Below are 19,129 nucleotides of genomic sequence, written 5' to 3' on the forward strand. Positions count from 1 at the left end.
TTATCATTTTTATTGTTGGGGTCCTATATATATAGGAATCTGCTTCTAATACTTCAATAACAGAATCATGTAAGGCACCATTCAACATTATTCTCCCATTAGGGGTGTTCCCCCCGCCCGGGATATTACATCCCATTACTTGTTGCAATTGTGCCGATAAGTAGTAGCTCTCAGGGTGGGGAACAGCCAGACCCCCTTCCACTATCGGGAGCTGCAGTGTACGAAGTCGAATCCTGGGTTGTCCCCCTTTCCATATTAGTTCTCTGAAAAGTGTTTTGATTTTATTAAACCATTTTCTACAAATCCGAACAGGACAATTATGCATTATATGCAGCAGTTGTGGCTGCCAAATCATCTTAATTAAGCTGCATCTGCCAGCCACTGATAAAGGGAGCCGTTTCCAAATATAGATTTTTTGTTTAAATTTAGCCAGTAGGGGGATTAGATTTTTATCTATATGTTGATTAGGATCTTTCATCACCAGTATCCCCAAATATTTCAATGTGTCCACCACCTTCAATTGTGGTATTCCCAATACCCCAGTTTCTCCAATTGGGTCTACCGGTAATAACTCAGATTTTTCCCAATTTATCTCTAGGCCCGTAAAGCTACCGAATTCCTCTACTATACTCATTGCTCTTACCAGTGATTGTTCCGTATCACCCAAGTAGAGGAGAATATCATCGGCATAGAGCGCGATTCTTTCGTCTCCCGTCTTCCTTTAAAATCCAGTTATCTCAGTGCTTGACCTTATGGCAATCGCCAATGGTTCCATCGCTAGGGCGAAGAGCAGGGGTGGCAAAGGGCACCCCTGTCTGGTCCCCCTCTCTAATAGAATCTTTTTTGAAAATTCATTATTAATTCTAATTTTGGCACTAGGACTGTCATAAAGCATTTTTATCCAGCCAGTAAATTTCGGACCAAATCGAACTTTCCCAGCACCCTCCAAATATAACCCCATTCTACACTGTCAAACGCTTTTGTCACATCCAGTGACAATACGGCTCTCGTTCCCTCACACTCCGTCCGGGTTTGTAAATTTAAAAAGGTCCTTCTTATATTCATGCTGGTAGATCTATTAGCTATGAATCCCGTCTGGTCTGGATGGATCAATTTTGAAATAAGTCTATTAAGCCTCGATGCCAAGACTTTAGCCACTATCTTGGCATCCGAGCACAGGAGGGAAATTGGTCTATATGCAGCCGGGTCTAAGGGGTCCTTGCCTTCTTTTGGGATAACTATAATGGTTGCTTCCAACATTGACGCTGGCAGTCTTCCCTCCGTGACCGCTCCATTTAATGCTTTTATGGGCTCTGGTAGTAATATTTCTCCATAATATTTATATATTTCCGTCGGAAGTCCGTCTGGACCTGGCGACTTTTGATTTGCCATATCTGCCACTGCCTGCTGGATTTCTATGAGTGATATTGAAGTTTCTAACTCATCTCTTTCTGCTTGTGTAATAGACGGGATCTCTAACCTCCCCAGAAAACCCTCCATTTCTACTTCCATCCCCACCTTCTGTGCGGTGTACAGCTTTTCATAGTACCCCTGGAAGGTCTGCACTATCTCTGAGGTGTCTGATGTTATTGCCCCTCCTGCTGCTCTAATAGCCCGGATATCAGAGGGTAGGGAGTTCGACTTCACCAATTGCGCCAGCATCCTTCCAACACTTTCACCCTCTGCAAAGGAGAACTGCCGCAAGAAGAGTCGTCTGGTCTCCATTTCTCGCATGATTACCATTCTATATGCTTGTTGTTTCTCTAGCCATATTTCTTTCTTCTCTAATGTTGGATCTATTACATAGTTATTTTCTGCCGCCAGTACTTCTCTACGGATATTTTGCTCTCCTTCTCTACCTTTTTTATTAAGTTTGGCCACCTGCTGGATCAGGATACCCCTCAGGTATGCCTTCAGGGTATCCCATATTATCCCCGTCCCTGTAGAGCCTTCATTCAATTCCACAAATTCCCTCAGTTTGGGCAGAATCCCGTCTGATTCTTTTATTAGCTCGAACCAATAAGGGTTAATTTTCCAATCTCTCTGAGTTTTTTGTCCCTCTGAGTTTTCTATTAGAACCATTGGGGAATGGTCCGACACTCCTTTTGGCAGGTATACTATCTTTCCCATGACCCGTAATGCTCTCTCATTCCCCAAGACCATATCTATCCTGGAGAGTGTGGAGTGCGTGCTTGAATAGCAAGAGTATTGCTGAACGCCCGGACTCCTCACTCTCCATATATCGATTAGTCCAACTTCTTACATAAATTGGCTCAGTCGGCTTTTCCCTATAGAGTCTGAATACGACGGTGCAGGAAAGCTATCGACCCTTGGGTCTAAGACCTCGTTGAAATCTCCTACTACTACTACCGGTATTTCTCCCTTACCCTGTATAAATTCATTTAATCTTAACATTATATCTATTTTAAAAGGTGGAGGAATATACTGTACATGTTTGCTATTACATACATTCTGTTATCAATTGTACAATGCAGAAAAACATATGGACCGTTCTCATCTATACTGGTCTGCCTGCAGGAAAACCCCACCCCAGCTCGCACCATGACTCCTACCCCTCTTGAGTATGAAGAGTATACTGAGTGGAACTGAATTGGATATTTTTTACTCTGGAGCTGTTGGATGGTATCCTTTGTTAAGTGTTTTCCTGCAGGCAGATCATCTTTACCCCGTATCTTTCCATTGTAGAGAGCACGGCTGCTCTTTTAGCTACTGTCCCCAGGCCTCTGACATTCCATGAGCCTATATTTAATATCTTACTCTGCATTCAGAGGTGTGGAGTATATCATAAAAAGTCGAGGATACGACCCAAGAAAGAAAAAAAAAATCCAAAACAAGGAAAAAATGAAAAAAAAAAAGAAAATACATAACACATCACTACCCCTATTTCCTTATTTTGTCCTATAATCCCGTGCCTACTACTCATTTACCATGCTTTTTAAGAATTGTAGCACAACCACCTGAAAAGGTGTATATATACCATCAAAAGTTATTTCTGTGTAAATTTCAAACTCTGTTTTAGTATAACAATCTTTTTCCCATTGTGTGTTACCTTGCAACCTCCCAATGTGTTTCATTTTTTGTGCAATATCATTAATTTCTATACTCTCCTTCGGTTCATATTTTACATACAGTAGTGAACAATTTATTCCTGTGTAACATACTCTTTCCCATCCCCCCCCCTCTCCTCCCATCCTCCACCCTCCTCCACCCCTCCCACCCTCCACCTATCCTGGTGTTCCCCTGAGGGACTTTTAGTGACCATTTCCCACACCACTCTTTATTCACTCCCACCCCGTCTCATTCATTATCTTTGCGCATCCTACCCCCACCCCCCTCCTAAATTTATCCAATTCTTTCTTTTCTTTTTTCCTATCTCCCCCAACACACATTTGAGGTTAATGGGGGAATCACTCCCATTGTGCAATTGTATTCTGCTGACGGGGAGCCTTCTTCGCTGTCAGAATACAACTATCAGCATTGCTGTCTATAGCCGGTGGCACTGATCATTGGGGAAAAACCCCAACAGGCTGGTTGCACACAAGTTGATCCAGAAATGTACTTGTGTACAGCCAGTTAGCCCATACATGGATTGAAATTTGTCTGGTCCCATTTGAACTGGCCGAATTTTGAACCATGTATGGCTTCTAAGCAATAAACTCTTCTCTTTCTCTTTGTCTGCATATTCCATGTGAGCACATATGCATGTAGCAGAACCTGATTGGCTTCTAGAATTACCCCCCCTCCCTCGCTAGCTTAGAGTGCTGCATTAGATGGGATGATAGAATACCGATTTAGATCTAGGGAAGTTTAGGTATTTATACTAGATGCTTGCAAAAACACACTTAGTTATTCTAAAAGGAATACATAACTGTATTACATTGTGTTGTTGTACCTGCCTGAAGTTTACCTTTAAATTACATTTTTCAAATGTTTGTCTATGTTCACTTAAGAAAACAGGCAAGGATTTTGCAAAAGTTATCACTTTATTAGCATGTTTTTATGAAACAAACATAAAAGCAGAACTTGCATATCAGAGTCAGGAAAAAAAAGATAGAAAAACACACCACAGCATATTTCCATTTGTTTAGCTCTTTTCTGTTTCAGAAACCAATAAGGAAAACTGGTAGATGGATATTTATACAATGAGGTGTATAACCATAACCAATAACGACTGAACATATTTCTAATGTAATATTGATATCATCATAACATGAATGCTACCATCTGACAAGTTGTTGTTGTTTGTAGCCCACACGTCCCACAGTTATCTATCCATATTATTTTATTTCACAAAAAAATCTTTTGTAATAAGTTTGGTTTTCTTCTGTTTTAGCAGTGAAACATATGACTTCAATTGAAACCATAAATTTGGTTCATTAGGTGTAGTAACGCATCAACAAGCCTTTATAGCGCAGTAAGACCACATACAAGAAGCAGTAGCCAATTGTGACTGATTTGACCAACATTTTGATTAAGTGATAAAAAGGGATAACAATGTAGAGAAGTGCTATAAGGCTGCATACACACTGCAGAAACCCAAAGCAACTAATCAGATATTGATATATAAAGAGAGCTGCAGTTACCTTAAAGATTTGTGCAATAACTCAACACATTATGCATTCCAAGCATGTTGGGCAGAGTTGACTAAGTGGCCAGTCACCGAGTTACTACCTGAAATGTGAGCTTGTTATAATCTTAAAAGGACTGAGCTGGAAAATTAAAATGTATTTTACGATGTAAGGAAAGATGCATGCCATTGTCAGTGAAATTTGCCTATTACTGCATAACCAAAGAGAACTGTAAATAATGAATTGGAAATAAATTTAGCATGCACACTAACTCAGCTTATGGCAATTTTCACTAACTTCGTCCACAGGTGTCTCAGATAACTGCATATGAGCTTTTGTTACAGAATATTTTCTTTAGCGCATTATGCACAGAAACATACAATTCATGATACAATATTGGCCTTACATAGACAGATAGCACACTGAGCAGCAAAATAACTGAACATCACATTTCTTTAAAATAATTATGTGATAATTTGAATTGTTGGTCAAAGAAACCGAAGAATTAGAAACACATCAGAGCACAAGATATTTGCAGGTCAGAAGATTGAATGACAGCTTTTAGAAATCAGATTTTTCTTGTGGTTGTGGTTGATGTTTTTGTGACATTAACAGAAGAGGAGCCAGTACCTCCTGAAGTGTACCCGCCAGAGTGTGCTGAACCTCCCACGGAGCCACCGTGGATTCCTCCTGTGGTGGTATATCCACCTGTGGTGGTATATCCACCTCCGCTAGAGCTCATGCTACTTCCAGAGCTAAATCTGCTGCCGGTTATGCCCCTTCCACCTGCGCTTCCAGAGCTGAATCCTGAGCTTAATCCTGACCCTCCATGGTGGTATCCGCTGCCTCCTTCATACCCTCCACCTCCAATTACTCCACCAGTGGTGGAGCTCACGACGGCTGGAAGAAAAAAGTGAAGTGTTGCTTGTGACAATCATGCCAAAAGAAAACAACTGAAACTGTTTTATAACAAGGCACATAACGATGCACAAAGTAGGACATGATAGCTAACTAGCAAGCTTTTTATTAGTGTTTTCATTCTAAATAGTAAATACCAAAATTATATTGGCTGTCAGCAGATGAGTGGATTTTTCTAATCTGCTCTGCACATCAGTCATTCAATTAAACTTTAAAGTGTTTGTAGTGGGGGTATTTAACAAACTCTGCATTTTAAGTTTGTATTCTGCTGGGTAAAACAAAAAGTACTCCTTACTGAGTACCATAAATACAATTTGGGTGGGAGGCTACAGGCTCAATAGGGTAGATTTACTAAAACTGGTGCACTCAGAATCTGGTGCAGCTATGCATGGTAGCCAATCAATAAAAGTGATTGTACTTGTAAACCTTTTATTTTTGCTACAGGTAAGCCTATATTAAGGCTTACAGTACCTGTAGCTAGCCTGGATATCTCCTAAACCTGCACAGTTTAGGAGATATCCCCCTGTGTCTGCATGTGCCGAAGTGATTGCGCACTGAAGCAATGGCACATCGTGCCGTTGCTTCAGTTAGCTGTGCCGTAACCGACGGCTCCTGCGCACATGCGCGGAAGTAACGTCATCTCGGCTCCGGCAAATCCGCGATACCCTGGAAGCAAGCTCTGGGAGAGATGTCCGCGGATGGCTTCAATCTAAGGTAAGTAATACATAATGAGCTAGTATGCCTTTGTCCTGCAGGTTTTTTTGGTTTTTTTTACGGGTTTACAACCACTTTAAGCTTCGGCAATAAAACCTGTAAACTGATCGGGTTCTATGAAGAAGTGAGCCTGATTTTTCACTCTCCAGCTTTAGTAAATAAACCCCAATGGTAGGAAGACTGTAGCAGTAATTACTGCTGGTTGTTCTGATGTTCTATTAATCATTGGTATCCAGCCATGATCAGATATTATTGCTTATGAAGGATTGATTAATTTTGGAAAACATTAGTCTGGTCACACCTGTGATTGATTTTATGCATTTGGGGGTAACAACAATATCAACGATGGGCTTGGCATTCATAGATCAGTATTCAAATTTATAAATCCTGCAATTATTGAATTAATGCTTCTGGGCATGGAGAATATTTTGGATAATGTATATATTTTCAGACACTACTTATGCCTGTTGTTAGGGGTTGGTAAGACAGTATGATGAAATGCAAGTGGTGAAATATTTCCATTGTTGCCAATCAGCAGTGCTGACCACTGCTTCTGCTACTGGAGACATTTGAGCTTGCCATCATAGTGGGGCGTAGAGAGAGGCCTCTCATCAGTACTGGGAGTCACAGCTACATTCTGAGTGAAAGCTGCTTCTAGTTGTGCAAAAACACCTAAGTTGAACTCATCTCCCATTTTCCCTGCATAGTTTTGGTTCAGAGGCATTGCTAGCCAGTACTCATCCTTCTATTTACCAGTCCTTTTCATTGGCTTTCTGCCTTATTTTTTTAATATAAAGATGCTGGGATGATTTTTTCCCCACAGTACTTACAATAGGGGTGCCTAACCTTTTGAAGAGCGAGGGCCATTTAAGCGACTTGGTAACTGGTCACGGGCCAAGCAAGTGGAGCGTGTGAATGGCAGCCCACTCTACTCTATAGAGCCCACTCTATTCTTTTTTTTTAGCAGATCGGATTGGAAGTAGGCATTTGTAAACAGACACAAGTACATTTACATCTGCCATTACTTAGAGGTGAATGGAGGGTCCGATTGGGTCAGACTGACCGTGTGAAAGGGGCCTAAGGCTGCTTTCACACCGATGCACTGTTGTTTACCCCCACCACGGGTGCAGCACAGTTCCCCTGTGCCTTTTCTGAAGGTTAGCTGCACTTTGCCATAGACTTGTATTATATCCTGTAGGTGTGGTGCACTTTCAGAAAGCTCACCAAACTTGCAGGTAATAGAAGTCTATGGCTCAGTGCAGGTAACCCGCAGGTGCACTGTTTGAAAGCAGCCCAGTAACCACTGCAGAACAGATATGCCCTTACGTACACTGTGATTTTATTAATAAATGTACCTTTAATAACAGTATTCTATTCTATTACATTCCAGAGCAGGAGGTCGCAGGCCACATCAGAGGGCTCCGCGGGCCACTGGTTGGGCACCCCTGACTTACAACTTTTGAATCTGGTCACCTCTGCAGTAGGTGATACACCTTTGCCATCAGCTGTCACAAGCTGGACTCAAAAGGAGATTTCTGTTTAACTTAATGACAGATATCCATTCCTTGAGGAAGCAATGTATTTTATGTAGGAGGAGAATTCTATCACATGACATGTCAAAGAAACTTGAAAAAGACAAAACATTTCTTTGCAATACCTAGACTTTTTTATGTAAAGCTGGCCATTTACACCAATGGGTAGTTGGACATGCAGGCCTGGTCTGACCACCAGACCATATACACTTTTTGCAAAGAACTGTCTTGTCAAGTATAGAATTAGTGAATGAACAAGGTTTTCTATCCTGTTTGCAATACTAAATCTGCAGGTACCTCATTAAACAAAAGCTTATGGCACCATGAGTATACTGTACAATACAAGAACAGCCTTGTGGCTAGCTGATCTATATTGGGTCAGAGCACATTCCATAAATCTCATAAGTTTCATAGAATTTAAATTGGATAAAAAGTATTACTCCCTATTAAAATAAAAAAAAATGTGCACAGAACTTACAGATGCTGACACAGCCTCCATCTCCAGACATCCTGTCAAGAAAAATATGCATTTATTAGGAGAATAATAATAATATTTATAATCTAACACACTGTTTTATCAGCAGAATGCAAAAATACAATTTGCTATTTTTTTTTCTTTTACATGTTTTACTATTAGAACTAAGTAGTAATGCCTTGCTTACCTTAATTCCTCTCCTTCCAAGAGCTTTCTGTAAGTGGCAATCTCGACATCTAGAGCCAGTTTTGAGTTCATCAATTCCTGATAGTCTCTTAATAGGCGAGCCATCTCCTGCTTGGCTTTCTGCAGCGCATCTTCCAGCTCTATCAGTTTATTCTTGGCATCTCGGATTGCAGCTTCTCCACGCTCTTCGGCCTCTGCTATGGCAGCTTCTAACTTGGTACGCTTTGGATAAAAAAAAAAAAAAGAAAGAATATATAATTTACACTATACACTTTGCTATTTTTTATGTTATTCGGATAGCACAAATATGTTTTTACAACACTGTAGAGAGCAGATTAAACCATTTACACCAGTCTCTGTCAAAGAGGAGTTTACAATTTAGTGTCAGTATGGATGGAAAGCAGTTAACCTTCTAGTATATTGTTGTATTATGACTGAAAACACCATGAAACCCAGGCAGAAAATATGCATCTTTGCAAATTGTGTCCTTGGTAGGCATCATATGTGGGGTTCCAACCTTGCTAAGCAAGAGTTCTAGTCACCTAACCACCAAGATGCCCAAGTTAAAATTATAATTCAAACTTTACTGGACTGTATTGATTTTCATCACATGAGGTTTAATTTATGCATATACAGTATGTAAGGTGACAGTATGTAAGGTAAAGGTGACATTCCATGATATCATCTTGTTCTTCAACAATAAGTTTATTCAAAAATTCCATCTCTGGGTGGAAGGGACCATACATCTGCAAGGTTCCCTCCCACACACCCAATAATGTATTTTATCCTGTTTGGCTCTATCTAGTAACTGACCATATAGGCAATCATTGCATAGATCTAGTACAGTTTTGTTCAAAAAGTATAGTCACAATCATGTCTTTAGCAGCATAATGCTGTTAAATCATAATAGCTATTCTGTACATAATTTCTTTTTTTAAAGGATTTTTCAGGAAAACCAGGAATCCCCTGTGTCCATAGGGCGCCATTGAGTGGTAACATGCAAATTTTATAATTTCTCAACAAAAAAATCTGCAATAGCACCTATCACCTGCATGGCCCCAAAACAGAATGATTCCTAAAGGGAATCCATGATTTTTGTGTTGATTCTTTAGTGTGCTAAGCACTTCAAACAACAGCTTTAATTTGATCTCATTGCTATTTAGGGGGGGTTAGGAGGTTGAGACCCTAAGTACTATAGAGGATCATAAAATATGAGTCTTTGAATGTAAACAACATTCTGGTGTTGCAATGAAGGCCACAATACTTTATATGTCTTCTTGAGTGTGGATAAAGTATGATCATCACATCAGTAAGTGCAGTCGCTGTAATGTAGTATTTCCAAACTGCTGGTATGATGGATATGTTGCTCCTAGGCATTGACAAAAACTTTACATATTCAGACACAAGATGAGGGTGTGATATTTTTTATCATCATACCTGACTCTTCATGTTTTCTATTTCTCCTCTGATTCTGCTTGTCATTCTGTTGTATTCTGCAATTTCATTCTTTGTGTTCCGTAAATCATCATTATGTTTTCCAGCACTGACTTGCAGCTGCTCATACTGAAAACAAGCATATAAAATAAGAAACACACAGGAACAAAACACATATTGAACAACTCAGCCAAATATTTTTTTCATTGTGGTATCCATAATATTGACCAAAATAAGCACAAGTACCAAATAACAGAACCCACCTTAGATTGATACCAAGTCTCTGCTTCAGATCGACTCTTTTTAGCCATCTCCTCATACTGAGCTTTGACATCTGCAATGATGCTCTCCAGGTCAAGATCTCGGCTGTTGTCCATGGACACAACGACTGATGTGTCTGAGATTTGGGCATGGAGCTGATCTATTTCCTGAAATCCAACAATAAATATTGTTAAAAAAAATGTAGTAATTGCCAAAGCATGCTTTGTATGTTGACTCCAACTATTCTTAGATACTGTATCTCCTGGTTACCTCAGCACCCATGTTATTTATTAACTTATAGCTAGCCATACACTAGTACAGTGATGGCGAACCTTGGCACCCCAGATGTTTTGGAACTACATTTCCCATGATGCTCATGCATGCTGCAGTGTAGTGGAGCATCATGGGAAATGTAGTTCCAAAACATCTGGGGTGCCAAGGTTCGCCATCACTGCACTAGTAGAATTTAATTTGAAAAAAGTTGTTTTCTGAACATTTGTTTGATTTTACAATAAACAATGGGGTTAAATCATCAATGGAGGAAATATTTTTCCTAAACTAATGAAATTCTAACTCTGAATGCCCTTTGTTTGGGAAAATGTGTACGTATTTTAATGCATATAGTGAATTGAATGTAGAATTCAGAACATTGGCAATAAAAAACAAAAATTTTCAGGAATGAACATATTTTTTAATTTCACTATGAAAGTTTTGAACAAAATGCTACCTTTGATATTGCCAACTTAAATCCCCAACCACCTGCCATGTAATTTCTGTGCACCTGCTGTATTCATTGTAACAAAAATAAATGGATGCTCCAACATTCCAACTTTCACATTATTTCGGTAATCAGATAGTGTATTTGTTGCAAAGAATGCAATACACTGTGATAGGAGTGAGAGAAGGAAAATATGCAAAATGTATTAATTGTCTTTGAACAAATAATCTGCATAATAAGCCTGACACCTCATTCTCCAGTCAATAGCATGGCCACATTATATATACTATAACAGTGTACATGTTTTTTACTATCCCACAGAGTTTTCCAGTCATTTTTCAATTATTCACCAATTAATAACCACCGTTTTTTTTTAATTATATACCAATTTACATTTCTCAAACAGTAGTAAATTGCTCACATTTATAATACATAGAAAACCAAATGGTCTCCTGGTTTACAAGCTTAAATAACCTTGTAAGAACATTTAGATGATTGTAAGCTGCAGTGGATCTTCAAGTACAAACAAGTGTGAATGTTCTGCTCTAGGAGAAGAGGAAGTGTCTTGTGCTGTCTGCCATTTATATTTTTATGCTTGGTTCATGTTTATATCAAGGAATGGAACAGAATGCCAGTTTATAGTCACATATAATGTAGTTAAAGTGCTCACTGTGAACAAACCTAAGAAGTTTAGTGTATTTCATAATTACCATTTGGAATACTTCTCGGAGGAAGCTGATTTCCTCATGCAGCAACCCTACTTTGGCCTCCAGCTCTGATTTGTTCATAAAAGCACCATCCACATCCTAAAACATTCATATTATTAGTTTTTGAGTTGATAATTAATTTAAAATAATCAACAAAACTCAACGACAGACAGATTGATATCTCAGAGATTGATAAAACGTTGGTCATCAACCCTTCCTTAAACATATCACCACCCACCACACTATGGGTTTGATTTACTAACCTTTAATATACAGTAAACTCATGTGAATATGGTCTGGATTTACTAAAGTGTGTAGTGAACTGAAGAAGATTTTGTTTCAAATTGCCCTGCACTTCTGCTCACTTTTCATGTCAAAGACTAATGTATCTAATACATTTAGCAAGTATAGACAGCTATGGAAGTTAAAACTGGTGTACCTGACTCAATTTTAAAAGCAGTACATGGAAAAAGTTATAAGATGTCCAAATAAATATACTGTACAGATGTAATCATAGAAGTACTCTACGTTTTGCAATTTGCCCATTAGACTTGTGAGCAGATATTAAACTTTTAGAGGAAATATATTATGACTGAGAGGTTTGATAGGTTAAGTTTAAAAGGGCCTAAATTGGTTATATACCAGGTAGATAGAAGTGATAAAATAACCATATACTTTTTTCTCTGTTTTAATGTTTTGAAATGTGTATCATTATGTATATTATATAAAATTGTGAGGCAGTTTGGGAATAATTACACTGAAAAGATCTACATTTAATTAAACTCTACATAAACTAGGCTTGGCTAATCTGCTGCCCTCCGGACACAGTGAATGACACATTTCAACATACACTGTCAATCACTTCTTATCAACTAAGGCTAAAATGTATTATCCAGTTACAAGTGAAAATGTAAATGCAAATGCAAATAAATCCCATACAGACCAATGTATTCAATATTTAGAGAAAAATACCTAAGCATGTGCATACATCACAATACAATTCTGGGCACACACTGTATTACCAGTTTATGGCAGAAAATGACAAACATCAGAAAGCATCTGTGAATATTCAGGTAAGAAACAAGCTAATGTACCACTTTATACAGACTGACAACAGAAAGGTACAGAAAAAAAAAGTGTGTGCAGCTTTGACCATAACTGCATCATAATAGTTTAATGTATGCCGTTTACCAGTCAGCTAAATGTTTTAAATGACATGTTCTACTTTTACTCATTTATAAAATGACAACATGTTCCTCAGAACATCAATACATACACATCACTCTATGTCCCATAAAAGAGCGCACAGTACAGTATGGCCCTTTAATCATTCTACTTATATGTATGTGCTCACCTTTTTAAGTAAAACAAAATCGTTTTCTGTACTTGTGCGCTTGTTGATTTCATCTTCATACCTTAAAAAAAAGAATAAAAAAAGTTAGCAATGTATTGACAAGATTCTATAAATCAATATCTACTTCCACATGTAATCAAGAGCAATGAAAAATAAATAATAAGTTCAGGAAGTGAATATTTTATATGCTGCACACAAAGTTTCCAGCTACCATCCATTCAGACTTGTAGAGATAATATTTTTAGTCTTTTTTTAGTCTTTCCTTTAGGTAATACATACTGCAGTCATTTTATACAGTGGCAGCATTGCCTGTACATCTGTTAAATGTGGCCCCATATCGGCAGTGGCATTACAAATGCTAAAAAAAAGGAATTGCAGTCATACTTAATTATTAGTAACTTGTTATTCCAACTTGAAATTGTGCCCTTTCCTCATCATCAACTTCAATGTACACTGGGCAACTATCCCTTGTTGCAGTCCAGTGCTATTTTACTTACTTCTTTTTGTTTTCCTCCACAATATCTTGCATGTTCCTTAGCTCAGCCTCCAGCCGGGCTCTGTCCCCATTGATATTTTCATGTTGCCTCCTGAGATTGTTTAGGTAACTCTCAAACTGGGGTTCTATATGGCTTCTTACAGTCTTTTGTTCTTGTAACAAAGTCCATTTAGTCTCCAGCATTTTATTTTGTTGCTCCAAAAATCGGACCTAAAAACAAGTTGTCAGAGGCATATTAGTGAGGACGCTAAAAAAAGTCAGCTGTGTGCTGTAAATTAAATATGTTTGTATATTGTACCTTGTCAATGAAGGAAGCAAATCTGTTGTTCAATGTTTTAATTTGATCCTTTTCTTCTTTTCTCATTCTTTGTATGCTTGGGTCAATATCCAATTTGAGTGGCATGAGAAGGCTTTGATTAACAGTAACTGGTGTGATACCAGCAGGGCCAAATCCAGCTCCATATCCACCAAACCCACCACCAGCTCCAAAACCACCACCAACACCATATCCACCTCCAGCACCAAATCCAGCACCAAGCCCATATCCACCACCAGCACCAAATCCACCACCACCATATCCTCCACCAACCCTACTGCTGAAGGATGATCCAACACCACCAACTCCTAGTCCAGATCCATGTCCACCATACCCATATGAGCCCCTCATGTAGCTTGCACCTGACATTCTGTGCCCAACAGAGCCTACGTTGTGAAGGCTTCTGCTACTAAAGCTAGGACCCCTGCGGTATGAAGAGACACTGAATCCGCTGGAATTTCCTGGTGCACATAAAGAGGAAGAGCTGAAGTTCCTAACTCCGGATTTATGATACTGTTTGTGTGGCATGTTGTCTTGACAAATTTGCTGTTGAACAACAGTGAATTCTCTTGAAAGTAGAATGAACAGCGGCCAATGTCAGATCTGGCTGTGTTGGCAGTCAGTGGTGACTAGACCTTTTTATACAGGTGCTGATATGGGCTTGGTCAACAGTAAACTAGGAAGACCCTTTTATTAGCTTCTAAGAGTTGGCAAGGCCCACTTTGTTCATAATTTTAGCTGTAATATGTCTCACACACCTAAAACAAAAATTGTTATAATTTATATCTGGCAGCGTCTATCCCATAAAACAATATTAATGCTATACCAAGGAAAGTGCAGAAACATAAAAATGAATCAGTTGGTTTAATTTGTTTCTAAGGATGGGCAACACATAAAAAATTACTAACTGGCAAAATTCCAGGGCTGCTCTACACTGGAGTCTGTATTTGTGAGAAATCAGGGTGTCATAAAATATCAGTAATATGTAGTTGCACTGTAAGATATGTCTTGCCTTGCTAGGTTTACGTGATAAAGCCTTTTGTTGAAATGGTAGAAAGTCTTGTAAAGTAACTCCGTGTCTAATATCTATCTAAGTGGAAAGTATTTTGAATCTTATTCAGTTGTTTCACAAAAGTTTGCCATATGCTAATGCAAAAAAGCATTATACAGTAACATTTAAATGCTGAAGTTTTGTAATGACAAAACTGAAATGTTTCTTATCATGTCACATATTATATAAAATAGTGATAAAGTTTGGGAATAATTACAAAGATCTAAATTTATTTAATCTTTTCATAGACTAGGTTTGGCTAATCTGCTGCCCTCCAGAAACAGTGAACAACACATTTCAGCTTGATCTGTCAATCATTTTTAATAAAAAAGTCTAAAATGTGTAATCCAGTAATGCCGCATACACACGATCGGAAATTCCGACAATAAAACCGACGGAATGTTGGCTCAAACTTGTGTTGCACACACATGGTCACACAAAATTCTGACCGTCAAGAACGCAGTGACGTACAACACTATGACAAGCCGAGAAAAATTAAGTTCAATGCTTCCGAGCATGCGTTGACTTGACTTGTTTCCGAGTATGCGTGTTTTTTTGCGCGTCGGAATTGCATACAGACGATCGAAAGTTCCGACAAGAACTTTTCCCGTCGGAAAATTTATGAACCAGCTTTTGCTGTCGGAAATTCCAACTGAAAAAGTCAGATTTGGCCTAATCACAGTCGGAATTTCCAACCAAAAGCTCACATCGAACATTTCTTGTCGGAAATTCTGACCGTGTGTATGCAGCATTACAAGTATAGACCTATATTTCAGTGCAAAAAAATCTCATACAGACCAAAGTATGAAACATTTGAAAAATACATAAGCATGTGCATACATCAAGATAAACTTAAATGAACATCAGTGAACATTCAGGTAAGAAACAAGCTAATGTACGACTTTATACCGAATGACAACAGAAAAGTAGAGAAACATGAATGTGCATAGCTCCCAACTGTCCCTGATTTCGAGGGACTGAAATCAGGGGGATTTCGAGGGACCTGGTTTGGAGCAATGTCCCTCTGTCCCTCATTCCTCCTAATTTGTCCCTCATTTTGGTCTGATCTATATAGTTGTATATAAAATGCACTTTTTATCTATCAAAAAGTGTTTTCCAGCACTAAACATTTCATCTGATTTCTAAATTGCTGCATTTGTAAATTCTAAAAGCCAATATAAAGGAATAGTTGTCAGGGAAATAAACAGCTTTAATCTGTCCAGCGTGTCACATGAATGATAAAATGATGGTTAGATATTAGGAAACAATTATGCCACTTCAACAGGTACATAACATGAATTTTGCTTATACAATTGTATTTGTATATTTATGTGTCCTGGCAAATGGCAAAACTGTTATTTAGGGAAGACGGCACTGCAATCGTTTAGGGGGTCAACAGTGGTGTTGCTGTTTGTGTTCATGAAAACACTTAGGCCCCGTACGCACGTCCGAGAAACTCGACGAGCAAAACACATCGTTTTGCTCGTCGAGTTCCTTGTGAAGCCGCCGAGGATCTTGACGAGCCAAGTTTCCCCATTGCCTAACGAGGAAATAGAGAACATGTTCTCTATTTGGCTCGACGAGTTCCTCGTCTGCTTCCTCGGCCAAAAGTGTACACACGACCGGGTTTCTCGGCAGAATACGGCTCTGATCGAGTTTCTGGCTGAATTCTGCCGAGAAACTCGTGTGTACGGGGCCTAAGTTTATCCCAAGCATTGCAGATTCGATTTTGAAAAGCTAGGATTTGACATCTGTAAGTGCCTTGAATTCAGCACAAAAAATGCACAAAAAGCTACACAGCATGCATCATTTTATGCTCATAGAGGTAATTATGCACTAATAATTAGGTTTGCCTCTTTAAAGTCAGTTGGAGCCTGTTTACATCATTCAATTATAAACCAGTACAGGGCTGCTTTATAATAGATTTTTTTTTGTCATCAAAATGACAAAAAAAGCCCACACCCCACAGCGGTGGGAGTATGTAGTAATTAAAAATGTGGCTTCCCTTAATACACTAAGCAGACCTTTATCCAGGCATGTAGCCTCAGTGGACAGGAAAGGGAAGGCAGTGAGTGTGTGTCCTCTACCATATCAGGTCACTTACCTTTCAACATTGGGGGGTACCTTGCTAGGGGGACAGAAATTATGCTCCCTATATCAAAGTACTGTTGTCCCAATGTTGAAAAACAAGGGCTTCCTCTCCACCACTGGTGCCCCCAGGAAGGAGGTGGGGGAATAGTAAAATGGGGGCCTTATAGTGAAATCTGCCCCCTCTCAGGGAAACAAGTAATGGGATAGATTAACACCCCTTACCCATTGCTAGAAAGTGTTGATAGTGAAAAAAACACCCACACCAAATTAGAAAATCTTTAGTCACACTGACACTGACTTACTGACATATTTTTGGCTGCAATCATTTATTTCCTGCCAAGAGTCCCAGGTGATGTCATTGACCAAATTCAGTCATTTTTGCAGCTGAGAATTTGGCATTTAGTGGCAGGAGTGTGATAGGTACAGCTTACTCGAATTTTGACACCATTGACTTTAATCATGTTCGTATTTCAGTGACGTGTTTTGCAGATTGTTCACCTTGTCCACCAAACTGCCTGCAAGTTGAGTCTGAACATGTCCAGCAGGCCCGGACTGGCCATAGGGCATACCGGGCATATGCCTGGTGGGCCGTGGCGGCACACGATTTCCCGCCGCAGCCCACGTCTCCCCCCAGTGCACTCTGCGAGACGAAGCCGCACTCGAGTGACGGTGACAACCGTCAGCACATCAGGGGGCCGGGACCCACAATGATCCTCTTCTCTCTGGCACGGTGGCCCTGGCTCTGATGATATGATCAGTCTTGGCTGTCTCACACAGCCGAGTAGAGTGAAGCCGCATCCTCCTTTATGTCTACACAGGGGGAGGGGACCTGACATGCAGTCCCATGCTGATCTGAGGTACATTATGGGTCTGAAAGGGGGGGGGTCTGTATTGTAGGGGGGGTTTCTGTATTGTAGGGGGGTTCTGTATTTTAGGGGTTGTCTGAAATGTAGGGGGGGGTTCTGTAATGTAGGGGGGGTCTGAAATGTAGGGGGGTTCTGTATTGGGGGGGTCTGAAATGTAGGGGGGTACTGTATTGTATGGGGTCTGAAATGTAGGGGGGTCTGTAATATAGGGGGGTCTGTATTGTAAGGGGGTTTCTGTATTGTAAGGGGGGTTCTGTATTGTAGTGGGTTCTGTATTGTAGTGGGTTCTGTATTGTAGAGGGGGGTCTGTAATGTAGGGGGGGTCTGTATTGTAGAGGGGGTCTGTATTGTAGAGGGGGTCTGTAATGTAGGGAGGTGGTCTGTACTGTAGGGAGGGGGGTCTGTACTGTAAGGAGGGGGTCTGTACTGTAGGGAGGTCTGTGTAACATGCAGGGGGGCAGAACTGTTAGGGGGGTGTCTGTGTAACAAACTGTGGGGGGCTATGTAATGTAAAGGGGTCCAGAGGTGTGGTACAATGTACTGTAAATGGGTCCAGAGGTGCAGGGTGCTGTGTAATGTAAAAGGGTCCAGAGGTGCAAGGTGCTGTGTAATGTAAAGGGGTCCAGAGTGCTGTGTAATGTAAAGGGGTCCAGAGGTGCAGGGTGCTGTGTAATGTAAACGGGTCCAGAGGTGCAGGGTGCTGTGTAATGTAAAGGGGTCCAGAGGTACAGGGTGCCGTGTAATGTAAAGGGGCCCAGAGGTGCAGGGTGCTGTGTAATGTAAAAGGATCCAGAGGTGCGGTGCTATGTAATGTAAAGGGGTCCAGGGTGCTGTGTAATGTAAAGGGGTCCAGAGGTGCGGGGTGCTGTGTAATGTAAAGGGGTCCAGAGGTACAAGGTGCTGGAATCCCACATCCCATCATTAACCGCCGCCCCCCCCCCCCCCCCCCCGGGCTGCTCAGTCTAAAATGCCAGGGCCTATTTTTTGTCCCAGTCCCAGCAACACTATTCATAAGGTTACAGGTCAAAGCCTATGTCCAGTGCCAAGATCCAAAACATTTTGGTAAGGCTGTATATGCTCCAGTAAAGAGTGCTGTTTTTTTTTTTAAGATTCTGTGTGCTTTACAAAATTGTGACTATCAGGATTCAGTAGACATGTGTACTACCGAAAAATTTGTTTAGTTTAGTTTTCATTTCATTCATTTTTTTTTCTTTTATCGGGTCATTCGTTATGACTGGCATTCCTTACTTAGGATCATTCGTAACTTCGGATTCATTCATTCGTATTTGTTACAGATATCAAAATAACAAATAGAATACAATAAAACCCACAATAAGACAGTGATCCAAAAACAGCAACAGACAAACAAGAAGAATAGAATGGGTTTACCAGGATCAGGGCCGCTGATAGAAATCATGGGG

At 39.9% G+C, this 19,129-nt stretch overlaps 1 protein-coding gene across 1 annotated transcript; it reads right to left on the minus strand.

The window, feature by feature from the left end:
* Nucleotides 1–4,124: 4,124 nt before the first annotated feature.
* On the minus strand, nucleotides 4,125–14,327 carry LOC120929276 (keratin, type II cytoskeletal cochleal-like). The gene is made up of 9 exons (XM_040340601.1): nucleotides 13,683–14,327; nucleotides 13,386–13,594; nucleotides 12,889–12,949; nucleotides 11,538–11,633; nucleotides 10,112–10,276; nucleotides 9,852–9,977; nucleotides 8,416–8,636; nucleotides 8,232–8,263; nucleotides 4,125–5,489 (listed from the first exon to the last, which is right to left on the minus strand). Exons 1-9 carry the CDS (start codon nucleotides 14,226–14,228, stop codon nucleotides 5,158–5,160), a joined length of 1,788 nt encoding a protein of 595 aa, XP_040196535.1. The 5' UTR covers nucleotides 14,229–14,327; the 3' UTR covers nucleotides 4,125–5,157.
* Between the last annotated feature and the right edge of the window lie 4,802 nt (nucleotides 14,328–19,129).

Source organism: Rana temporaria, chromosome 2, assembly GCF_905171775.1.
Source record: "Rana temporaria chromosome 2, aRanTem1.1, whole genome shotgun sequence".
Taxonomy (NCBI): Eukaryota; Metazoa; Chordata; class Amphibia; order Anura; family Ranidae; genus Rana; species Rana temporaria.

Excerpts from the sequence above, each read along its gene's own strand:
- LOC120929276 (XM_040340601.1), bottom strand. The coding sequence starts at position 14,228 with ATGCCACACAAACAGTATCATAAATCCGGAGTTAGGAACTTCAGCTCT. Across the intron at positions 10,277-11,537 it reads TCCGAGAAGTATTCCAAATG|GAAATAGATCAGCTCCATGC; the intron begins GTAATTATGAAA and ends GTTGGATTTCAG. Across the intron at positions 8,637-9,851 it reads TAGAAAACATGAAGAGTCAG|CGTACCAAGTTAGAAGCTGC; the intron begins GTATGATGATAA and ends TTTTATCCAAAG.